At 34.5% G+C, this 11,976-nt stretch overlaps 2 protein-coding genes across 2 annotated transcripts; both read left to right on the forward strand.

Moving 5' to 3' along the window:
• Positions 1–2,839: 2,839 nt before the first annotated feature.
• On the forward strand, positions 2,840–5,096 carry LOC131944905 (cytochrome P450 2C15-like). The gene is made up of 3 exons (XM_059305786.1): positions 2,840–3,033; positions 3,362–3,476; positions 3,685–5,096. The coding sequence occupies exons 1-3, from the start codon at positions 2,840–2,842 to the stop codon at positions 4,861–4,863; spliced, it is 1,488 nt and encodes a 495-aa protein (XP_059161769.1). The 3' UTR covers positions 4,864–5,096.
• Positions 5,097–8,031: 2,935 nt separating this feature from the next.
• Positions 8,032–11,323, forward strand: LOC131944932 (cytochrome P450 2C15-like). The gene is made up of 4 exons (XM_059305836.1): positions 8,032–8,070; positions 8,306–8,530; positions 9,394–9,508; positions 9,652–11,323. Exons 2-4 carry the CDS (start codon positions 8,337–8,339, stop codon positions 10,822–10,824), a joined length of 1,482 nt encoding a protein of 493 aa, XP_059161819.1. The 5' UTR covers positions 8,032–8,070; positions 8,306–8,336; the 3' UTR covers positions 10,825–11,323.
• Positions 11,324–11,976: the final 653 nt, after the last annotated feature.

Genomic DNA, 11,976 nt, shown 5'->3' on the forward strand with positions numbered 1-11,976 from the left:
GGCTGAACTCGAAGTTCCTGAGAGGTAAATCTGACTATCAATTTTATTGTACAGCGTTTGTGGTCAATGACAGCACCCTTTAGAATCAGTTGTATCGAAATGTTTCGGCTGTGTTGCCAACTGACTTTCTGACCTGCTGTTATGTAAAGCCTTGGCCATTGTGCCATGCACGAAACAAAATGCGGGTAAGTTATTCAACACAAGCCTAATCTTTTAGCGGAGACACCCATGTTTGCACTTGCATATTTTTAAATAAGATTATGTCGGGAATTTACAGTTTCGTTTTATGGTCATTGTCCTAGTTTTCAAATGTAATAAAAAAATAACACGGAACCTCGTGGACTTTGTAAAACAAACAGGCATTCATTGATTTAAAAAACGATAATTAAAAGTTATTTGACAAATATGTCAATATATTTCAGATCCTGACAATGAAAAATCAACAAATACATTCGCCAAAAATATATTGTACATACACATACAATTTTTTATATAGGGATTTCGATCCCAAATTTTTCTAATTTTCTAACCATTGTGTGTATTAGTCGTACTGTGTGTGTGTGTGTCTGTCTGTATGTGTCTGTCTGTGTGTGTGTCTGTGTGTATGTGTACGCTCGTGTGTTTATGTTGGAGTGGGCGAGTGGAAAGAGGGAGGGGGGACGGGACGGGACGATGTTTCCTAGAAATTTTTATGTAGTCTGAGTTGTGGTTGTCGCTGTAAATGTTATTTGGCTTTATATAGTGTATTTGGGTGGGTCGAGAATGTCGCATTAATGTTTTACAAAATTTAAAAAAAAACACAATATAAACAAACAGGATGCTTTACAAAAACTATAATTATGTAACATGAAACATTGTAAGTGTAACATTCCGAGGATTCTAGTTCACTCTGCCGTTAAACGTGAACTACTCACCGACATTTATTCTAAGTAGAGCACAGGACGACGGCTGTTTGAATAAAGGGGGCTGACCTCAGAGGTCAAATTGACCTAATGCAGGTCAGGCAAGTAGAGGTTGAGGATGGAAAGTTCAATCTCAATTTTGGCACCTAAGACAAAAATGTGAATTAAACTGAACCTAGTCTTGTCGAAACTTTAATACCTGAGAAATTAACAAGAAATGAAATATCTATTGTTCTTATGCTAAATCTATTCGTTCATTGATTACCGTGGCTTTTATGAACAGCTAGTATTTAAAGATAAAGAGCCTGGATAAGAGAAATTATATTTTTAAAAATTTGCTACTGTGAGGTAAGTCAAATTCTTTATCAGTTGTACATCTACATTACGTTATACAGATGTAAAGAACTCTTCGTTAAATAGATGTAAAGAACTATTCGTTATATAGATGTAAAGAACTATTCGTTATATAGATGTAAAGAACTATTCGTTAAATAGATGTAAAGAACTATTCGTTAAATAAATGTAAAGAACTATTCGTTATATAGATGTAAAGAACTATTCGTTAAATAGATGTAAAGAACTATTCGTTATATAGATGTAAAGAACTATTCGTTAAATAGATGTAAAGAACTATTCGTTATATAGATGTAAAGAACTATTCGTTAAATAGATGTAAAGAACTATTCGTTAAATAAATGTAAAGAACTATTCGTTATATAGATGTAAAGAACTATTCGTTAAATAGATGTAAAGAACTATTCGTTATATAGATGTAAAGAACTATTCGTTAAATAGATGTAAAGAACTATTCGTTAAATAAATGTAAAGAACTATTCGTTATATAGATGTAAAGAACTATTCGTTAAATAGATGTAAAGAACTATTCGTTATATAGATGTAAAGAACTATTCGTTAAATAGATGTAAAGAACTATTCGTTATATAGATGTAAAGAACTATTCGTTAAATAGATGTAAAGAACTATTCGTTAAATAAATGTAAAGAACTATTCGTTAAATAGATGTAAAGAACTATTCGTTATATAGATGTAAAGAACTATTCGTTAAATAGATGTAAAGAACTATTCGTTATATAGATGTAAAGAACTATTCGTTAAATAGATGTAAAGAACTATTCGTTAAATAGATGTAAAGAACTATTCGTTAAATAAATGTAAAGAACTATTCGTTATATAGATGTAAAGAACTATTCGTTAAATAGATGTAAAGAACTATTCGTTATATAGATGTAAAGAACTATTCGTTAAATAGATGTAAAGAACTATTCGTTATATAGATGTAAAGAACTATTCGTTAAATAGATGTAAAGAACTATTCGTTAAATAAATGTAAAGAACTATTCGTTAAATAAATGTAAAGAACTATTCGTTATATAGATGTAAAGAACTATCCGTTATATAGATGTAAATAAATGTTCGTTATACGAAAGGAACTATTCGTTATATAGTATATAGATGTAAGGAACTATTCTTTACTTTGTTTGACGGGGCGTGGGTAAATGTGCACTGGACTGACAAGCTTAAAATGTCAGCCCCAGCATGAACCCAAGTTTCAGCCTTGACATCCACGTTACACAAGCATGTGACCCGCCAGGCCCTACAGATTAGGTTAGAAAGTTCCACATTACTTTCCTGTACTTAAAGCTTTGCTGAGGTTTCATTTTCTCTTGAGCCTCGGTACAAGGTACTGTAAGCGTTCTGTATGTTGAGTGTTTTCTTAACTAAATACAGGTAAATTGCTGCAAAATATTTTAAAAGGTTATTTTCTGACTTTGCATATATAAATGTTATAGATTCTAAGTTAATTGTTCTCAGCTTGTCTATCTTAAAATATTGAAACTAAAAAATAATGCCTTTTCTTGAAAGAAGAAATTTAATATCTGACAGGTTTTTTCACCCGTGTTCTTAAAGAGGTCAAGATGATTGACCTATTGACAGTTTACCTAGCTACTGGCATCCTGGTCCTTGTCTACCTGTGGGTCAAACGTCCAAGATTAAACCTCCCTCCCTGCCCCACCCGCCCCTTGCCTCTACTCGGACATTTACTCACACTGGAGGAAAATCCAAGGTCACAGTTCAAGAAATGGCACGAGCAGTTGGGAGATATATACAGGTAATAATTATATATATATATATATATATATATATATATATATATATATATATATATATATATATATATATATATATATATATATGCTATTTTCAGGCAGCATTATTTTATTACGTATAAATATACGCTGTACATAAAGATAATTTTAAATTTTGTACATAGATAAATATAATTTTCAGGGATGTTATATACATGCATGACCACATGAAATAACAAAAAACTTATATCCACTTAGTAATTATAAAAGCTGCCAAACGGAGAAAGTAGTGTAAGCCATTTTAAGTCTGGTTTGTTTTGATTGTTCCATAAGATTTTACTTTTTCCCCAGCCTGTACATGGGCAACAAACTCGTAGTTTTTATATGTGGCTACGACCTGATGAAGGAACTTCTGCTCAAGAGGAGGGATGAGTTTCAATATCGACCAAAGATAGTTTTCAACGAGGTTAAAAATTGGCAATCACTATATTTCGTATTTTACCATTTTAATTAGAAATTGGCTTGATGGAAATTAATTTAACCACAGACATTTTGTGTGGATATAATATTACTGTAACAACTTTTAATCTATTTAATTTTATACACTAAATTTTAAATTTCATTCATAAAATTATTTGTATTTATTTAATTATATTTTTTTTCCTCATGCACAGGTTTGTCCATATCCGAAAAGTGGCGTTATTTGCTCGAATGGACCCAACTGGAAAGAACAAAGAACAGTTTCCTTACACATTCTGCGAGATTTCGGAATGGGCAAGAACATCCTGGCTGTTAAAATCCTAGAAGAGGTGGACCACTTTCTTGACCTGTTGTCTGAACTCAATGGCGAGCCATCGGACATTAGGATAGCCACCAACATCAGCACAGCCAACGTCATCAGTTCTATAGTGCTCGGTCACAGGTTCGACTACAAGGACGAGACATTGCGAGAGTTGATTATAAGGTTCACGGAGGTGGTAGCGAGTCAACACTTCAACGGGGTCATCAACTTTTTCCCGATTTTACGTTATTTACCTGGGGATTTATTCCACATCAAAAAGACCAGCAAAACTGTCGAGGATATTTTTAAGCTACTTGGACATTTTATTCAACAAAAAGGGGTTGATGAATACGATGAGAACAAAATTGATAGTTTTATAGCGGCGTATGTGAAAGAGATCAAATCTAAAACAAGCCTTGGAGAAAAGACTTACTTGAATAAAGATGAACTTATCAAGACAGTCAATGATTTGTTTACTGCCGGCATGGAGACCACGAGTACAACAATCACCTGGTGTTTGTTGTATGTTCTTAACAACCCGGATGTTCAAGCTAAAATTTACGAGGAAATGAAAGAAAAAATAGGAACGGACAGACGACCGTGTATACAGGATAGACCAAAACTTACCTACCTAAACGCCGTCATTAAGGAAACTCAAAGGCTGGCCAGTCTTGTTCCTCAGTCTGTAACCCACACCTGTCTTCATGACGTCACCGTCCGAGGCTACACCATCCCTAAAGGAACTTACATCTCACCAGATTTGGACTCTGTCTTACACGATCCTAAAATCTGGGGCGATGACGTCATGGAGTTTAAACCTGAAAGATTTATAGACCAAGACGGGAAGTTAAAAACTCCTGAAGAGTTCATCCCCTTCTCGATAGGTCGTCGTGTCTGTTTGGGCGAGTCCCTGGCTGTCATGGAGTTGTTCCTGTACCTCTCATCAATCTTCCACAGATTTGAGATTCTGCCAGAAACTCCAGGCTCGCCGCCTCCAATCAAATACAAGTTCGGTATTGTAGCCTCTCCATTGCCTTATAAGATAAAAGCCATAAAAAGGAAAACGTCATAACCGAACAATATGGCCTAAAAACTACAAATACTTTTGTATGACTGAAGAGTTACATATCTGTAATACATTTTGTGCATACTGTGTTATGTTATCCACAGCTAAACTGATTTGTATTATAAAATTTCCTTTTTAGTTTTTAGTATACTCTTACAACTAACTGATAAGGCAATTTATTCTAACTTACTAGTATTTGTACATAAACTCCTATTCCATGTATATCAAATGATGCGCGTGATTTCGTAGACTCTGTGTGTATATTTCTATAATATTACATAGAATACTTATAACTTTTTAAATAATTTTTTGCTACAATCCTAAATGTATGCAACTTTTTAATGTAAAATCGCAAGGTTTGCCGTAAATTATCTAACGGTAAATAAATTAATGAATTAAAAAATGATATATAAATTGGAATCGTGTTTGTATCTTTCCTATCAAGAACTAATATGCAGCAAAAAAGTGTTTGCTACACTGTATGGTGACACAAAAAAAATGACCAAATTAATCAAACATTATTTAAAATTATTTGGTACAGTTTCAAAATACCAGATGTCGTATATCGTAAAAAAAAAACAGTAACAATAAGTGTAGGCTACATATTAGTAGGTTTCAAGTAATAGAAAGTTTATAAGCTTTCAAACGTTTTATTAATTATACAAACTGCTTATTATATTTGAGGGTATTTTGTTAATCATTTGAACTGCAAGGCGGGGGGGGGGGGGGGGCTAGGGGAGGAGTGGGGCGGTCGTGGAAGTCTACACAAGATATGTTATTGTGGGTGACCAAAAAATACGAAACGGAAAATTGCGCACAATACAGTAAGCATGAGAGTTTTATTTTTTTTTTCAAGACGAAATTAAAGAATGGCACCATGTAAACTGAAGAATAATAAGATATCTACCCAGTATGAACATATTAATGTGTATCAGTATAATGGATTTTTATTTGCACATTTTTCTGTTGGCGCAATTTTCTATTTGCACATTTTTCTGTTTGCGCGATTTTCTCTTTCCGCAATTTTCTGTTTGCGCAATTTTCTGTTTGCGCAATTTTCTGTAGCGCATGTTCAGTTAATGCAGTTTACTATTAAACATTATTTAGGTAAGGTGCTAGTATGCTTGATATAGATTAAGTTCTATCTCAATTGGCGAATAAAAGCGTAATTGAAGATATTGGAAATTGCTGCTATAATTGAGATATTCTCTGCTTATGTCATTCTACAAAGTGCTAAATAAAAAGCGAACTACATTTAACCCTTGGGAAAAAAAACTGGAACTATTGCGTAATGTAAACCAAAGTTCGGCTATGTACGCTTTAGTACATACGTTATCTACCTAGATCAACATTTTATATTTTTTTTAACTGTGTGTTTGAACACAACCTTAACCGCAGATTTTTAAAATAAATTTCAGTCATAAAGTCGAATTTAAATAAATTTTCACAATAATAAAAAATGAATAGATTTATTTAGTAATTTTATAAAAATTAGAATGCATTCGGAAAAATCTACGGCACAGAATTTGAAAACATTTTGTGTTCTTGATATTGCCCACTAACAGAAGTGCTAAAATACTTAAATTTCCTCTCAAAGTTCCAGTTTGTGTTGTATAAGAGGTTTATAATTCGACATTATTTAAAAAAAACCTGTAATTGCAAAGTATGAATTAGCTATGTAATTTTAAAGAAACTATATGTTAATTTTAGAAAGGCACTTTTAAATCTATATTTTTTTTGGTATAAAATAAATGTCTCAACTGAAAAATAAAATATTTTTATAAACATTACATCATATCGTTTAAAAAATTAAATAATTGAAACAGCAGTTACGTAATTACAATCAGTACATTACTATTGTTTATTTATGTTTTTTAAAATATATTTTCCACAGAACTCATGTATAATCAATGTCTATCAATTGTCATAAACCAGTTAAAGCTTGGATCAAAATTTTGGACCTGACAACAATGTATCATACAAAATCATCCTATTGACGTACCTGTGGATCAAGGGCACTGAACTCAATCTTCAGCACTGCCCCGCCCACTTTTTACCTCTCATAACCTATCCACATCAACTTTACTATCTCCAAATGACAGGATTACTGATGTAGGGTGTAAATAACAGGAGGGGGCGTATTTCTGCCAGGGAGCATCTTAGGGGAGTAATTGAGAGGAGGGGGGGGGTATGATTCTATGAGTAAAAACTGGGAGAGGGGGATGACCGGGGGCAATGGACGGGGTAATGTCCAGCTCCGTGTACAATGTTCACCATCATCTTTTCCCGTTACACAAGACACAGAGATCAGATGAAGTAGAGTTAATCTGTTGCAATGACCTTGGCATACAAGGGGATGGTGTGGCCAACACTATGCCCAACGCCTTTGTTTCCCTAACGTGAGTCAAGTACCTATCAATGCTGGTATGTAGAATGTTAAACTGGAACAACGTGTTTTATATTTCTTAGATAAACCCGTTGTTCTACTTCTATCCTCCATGTACTGTCTTATGAGTATGGTCTATAGTGGCAAAAATCGGATACAAAACAATGTTTGAACATAAAAGATATGACATCACTGAACGACTTTGTACTTTTTCACAAAATATTATACGTTTTATTTTACGTTATGCTATAGCTCACTTCGTCGCAAATCGAACTGATTATGTTGAAACTGATTTTCGCAATGTATGCTTAAGGTGTTCTCCCAAAGTAAACACTCTTGATGTAAGTTTCCTTACTGCACTGAAAGGAACCTCTACATTTATTAAAGAAGAAAAAACTGGAACTTTGAGTCATTTAGGCCAAAGTTCGGTCTCATAACCTTAGGATGAGCTATTTACCTACACCGACTTATATAATTCTATTTAAACTGTAATTTTTAACAAAGAGTTAAAATAACAAAAAAGTAGGTGTTTACTAAATATTAATAAAGAAAATTAAATTACTTTGTATCTTTAGATAAACCGTCGTAATTTCTATAGTGAGATTTTTACCATTGTTTATTGTGATCTGATATGCATTCAGAAAAATCTAGGGCACAGCATGTGAGAACGTTTGACGGCCTTGACATTATCCAGCTGCATACAGACATGTCTGAAAAAACTTTGACTACCTCGCTAAAGTTCCAGTTTCTGCTGTATATAAGTCTTACTCAAGTTTGAATTCGACATTATTAAATCAAGCTACAGTAATTGTAAAGTTTTTAATAAAGTAATACATTTTTAAAAAATGACTTTTCATTCGTTTTTTTTATAAAAGGCCTACATCATATTTTTTTTTAACGATTGATAAAATAATTATATAAAATTTAATAATATTGTTTAATATTACAAAGATTTATGCAGCAGTTTAAAAATGTTGTCAACTAGTTCATTATTGTTAATAGTTTTTAAAAAGTTAATTTTCATTAGAGCTAATGTATAATTTATTTGTAATTGTCTACTAGCTATCCTAAAGCCTTGTATGCCAAAATAAAAATGTTGGACCTGACAACTATTTCTCTTGCAACAACGGTCCTGGTACTGATGTACTTGTGGATCAAACGCCCCAAACTCAACCTCCCTCCCTGCCCCACCCGCCCCTTGCCTCTACTCGGACATTTACTCACACTAGAGGAAAATCCAAGGTCACAGTTCAAGAAATGGCACCAGGAATTTGGGGATATTTTCAGGTCAGTTTTTTCTTCTTCTTCGCTTTAATTGTATATATAGGATGCGATTTCCTTCACTATAATTAAGAAATACTTGTTGACATTTAATGTGCTGTATGGCGTGCTAACTTAGACTTAGCCTGCTTTTCCATCTGGACGGGCTTTCACTGTCTTTTTTCAACCAAGAACATTCTGCAAGGCTGCGTTTTTATGTTTTGATTGCCGATCCTAGATGGGCGACTGTCCCCTGCTAACGAGCTTCAACTGCCCGGGTACCAAGCTCAGGTCATTAGGGTTAGAAATCGTAAGCTCTCCTTGCGGACCACGGGAAAAACATTGTGTTAATTGTGGATTACAAATTGTTATAATTTGTAAGAGTTATCATTTCATATTCAATTTTGTCATTGTTATTTTAAAATTATTTAAATAAATAAAAATATTAATTAATTGATGGATGGTACTCAATGAGTTACTAGAGAAAAAAAAGAATAGGGGCAAAATCTTGAAAAGCTGTTGAAGGATATTACAGTTTGGGGTGAGGATAAAAAATTCCTCTATAGAGCTAGCGATCCGCTAAAATAAAGTTCATATCTTTCTTGACCTCGGTATATGAAGGGAAGGTGTGATCAAAACTATGCCCAGCCGCCTTTAATTACCCAACGTAAATAAGGTACCCATCAGAGCTGGGTAGACTCTGGGACGTCCTACATTCACAAGCCCAAACCGAGATCCGAACTCGATACCTTCGGGCTAGCAGTCAAACGCTCTACCATTCGACCACGCCTTCAAACTGGGGATGAGGATTTACCCTGCAAATATTTAATTCTCTAACTAGATTTAACATACGCAGCGTACCCTTTAAATCCATTTTTAAAATCCACCAGCCTGTACATGGGAGGTAAATTGGTTGTTGTTGTGTGTGGCTATGAGTTGATCAAAGAACTTCTGCTCAAAAGGGGAGATGAGTTTAAATATCGTCCAAGGTTGGCTATGAGTGAGGTGAGTGAATAATAGATTGATCACGCAATTAAACTACAATTAATATTGATTTTATAATTTAAAACTTTATCACAATTAAATTGTTTCGAACAATTTAGTCTTGCTATTTTTAAGTATTTTTTTTTATGTATAATCGAAAACAGGCCAGCCCCTTACCAAAAAGTGGCGTCATTTTTTCAAACGGCCACAACTGGAAGGAACAAAGAACAATTTCTCTGCACATTCTGCGAGACTTCGGCATGGGGAAAAACATACTCGCGGACAAAATCTTGGAGGAAGTTGAATATTTCCTGAACCTGCTTGAGGAAACCCAAGGCCAGCCTTCAAGCATCAGAGTCGCCACCAACATCAGCACAGCTAACGTCATCAGTTCCATTGTGCTGGGTCACAGGTTCGACTACAAGGACGAGACATTGCGAGAGTTGATCACCAGGTTTAATGAAGTTATTAGCGATCAACATTTCAACGGTGTGGCTAATTTTTTTCCATTCCTGCGTTTTTTACCAGGTGATATGTTTCACTTTAAAAAGACAATCAAAGCTAATGAAGACATTATGAAGTTAATGAAAAAGTTCGCTCATCTGAAAGGCGTAGAGCAGTACAAGGAAGACAATATCGACAACCTGATCGCAGCGTATGTGCATGAGTTAAATGACAGGAAAGCCAAAGGAAAGGAGACATGCCTGAATGAGGACGAGCTTGTGAAAACAGCTTACGATTTGTTTATTGCAGGTATGGAAACCACGAGTACAACAATCACTTGGTGTTTGTTGTATGTTCTTAACAACCCGGAAGTCCAAGCTAAAATTTACAGAGAGTTAAAAGAACAAGTTGGAACAAACAGATCTCCGTGTATACAAGATAAACCAAATCTGACATATCTCAACGCTGTCATTAAAGAAACACAAAGGCTAGCCAGCCTTGTCCCACAGAGTGTAACACACACGTGCACAGAAGATGTGACCGTCCGAGGCTACACCATCCCTAAAGGAACTTACATCTCACCCAACCTGGACTCTGTCTTACATGATCCAAAGATCTGGGGCGATGACGTCATGGAGTTTAAACCTGAAAGATTTATAGACCAAGACGGGAAGTTAAAAACTCCTGAAGAGTTCATCCCCTTCTCGATAGGTCGTCGTGTCTGTTTGGGCGAGTCCCTGGCTGTCATGGAGTTGTTCCTGTACCTCTCATCAATCTTCCACAGGTTTGAGATTCTGCCAGAAACTCCGGGCTCGCCGCCTCCAATCAAATACAAGTTTGGTTTTGTCGCCTCTCCCTTAGCTTATAAACTAAGACTTGTAAAAAGATGTTGATGGGAAATATTTTATTAACTTTATGACTTTATGAAGGGTTAACAGATACAAAATTTTGTGATGATTTTTTAACTAAACAACTAACTTACTGTTCTTCTGTATGTCGATGTAATGTAAGGCACTTACAATTGAGCTAAATTTAAAAAAAATTAGCTTAAAAATTATTTCAACACTGATAGCAAAAGTTTAATTTAGTTGTTTGTCCTGTAAAAACGATTTTTGTAAATAAAACAAAAGCTTTATATAATTGATAATAATATTATTGTATTTTAAATGTAAATAAAAAAGTGTGTATGAAAATTTATATTTTTATTTCTTTCAATTGCTGTGGTGGTGAACTGCTTTAACAACTGTTGTTCGGGTATTCATTTAGCCACCCATATGAGTTTTTTTTTTCAAATAGGCTCATCTCATTTTACATGAAGCATTGCGTGCGAGAACATTATTTTCTTACTGACAAGCTATTTTATATAAATAGCTTTTATATAACTCAAGCACGAATCAGTAATATCCATTCATTTATTATATTTTTATGTTATTTTATGTTTTTAAAAATCAATATTGAAAATAAAAATGTCAAATCTTTAAAGTGTTAATCTGCAAATTTTTAATACTCTACAATAACGGTTTTTTTTTCTTGTCCAATCAACGTCGATATTTTCATGTATTTTTGAAAGCTTACATTACACTTGACATATATCACTTGTTGTCAAATTGATGTAAATGTTGGGATGTATTGCTAACAGCTTATATTATACTTGACATCTATCACGTGTAATATAGAAATAAATGTTGCGATCTATTGTTGACAGCCTACATTATACTTGACCTGTTCAGAGTTTCTTCCAGGCATCTCTTCGGGGGGGGGGGGGGGGGGGGGCTAAGACCCCCCCCCCCCCCCCGGAAAAATTTACCGCCCCCCACACCCGGACGAAATGAAATTTATATAATTTATATAGAAAATATATAGTTTTAACAGTGTCCGCCCCCCCCCCCCCGAAGAAAGTTTACCGCCCCCCCACCGAAAATTTCAAGTGCCCCCCCCCCCCCCCGCCGGAGAAAAAAGTCTGGAAGAAACACTCGCCCTATTGCTTTATGTTGTCAGCTGTCACCCAACATCCGTAAGATGAATTATCTGCTAAACTGTGTTTA

Source organism: Physella acuta, unplaced genomic scaffold (genome assembly GCF_028476545.2).
Source record: "Physella acuta isolate Inbredline_101_S28 unplaced genomic scaffold, ASM2847654v3 ptg000515l, whole genome shotgun sequence".
NCBI lineage: Eukaryota > Metazoa > Mollusca > Gastropoda > Physidae > Physella > Physella acuta.

Excerpts from the sequence above, each read along its gene's own strand:
- LOC131944905 (XM_059305786.1), top strand. The coding sequence starts at position 2,840 with ATGATTGACCTATTGACAGTTTACCTAGCTACTGGCATCCTGGTCCTT. Across the intron at positions 3,034-3,361 it reads CAGTTGGGAGATATATACAG|CCTGTACATGGGCAACAAAC; the intron begins GTAATAATTATA and ends CTTTTTCCCCAG. Across the intron at positions 3,477-3,684 it reads CAAAGATAGTTTTCAACGAG|GTTTGTCCATATCCGAAAAG; the intron begins GTTAAAAATTGG and ends CCTCATGCACAG.
- LOC131944932 (XM_059305836.1), top strand. The coding sequence starts at position 8,337 with ATGTTGGACCTGACAACTATTTCTCTTGCAACAACGGTCCTGGTACTG. Across the intron at positions 8,531-9,393 it reads GAATTTGGGGATATTTTCAG|CCTGTACATGGGAGGTAAAT; the intron begins GTCAGTTTTTTC and ends AAAATCCACCAG. Across the intron at positions 9,509-9,651 it reads CAAGGTTGGCTATGAGTGAG|GCCAGCCCCTTACCAAAAAG; the intron begins GTGAGTGAATAA and ends AATCGAAAACAG.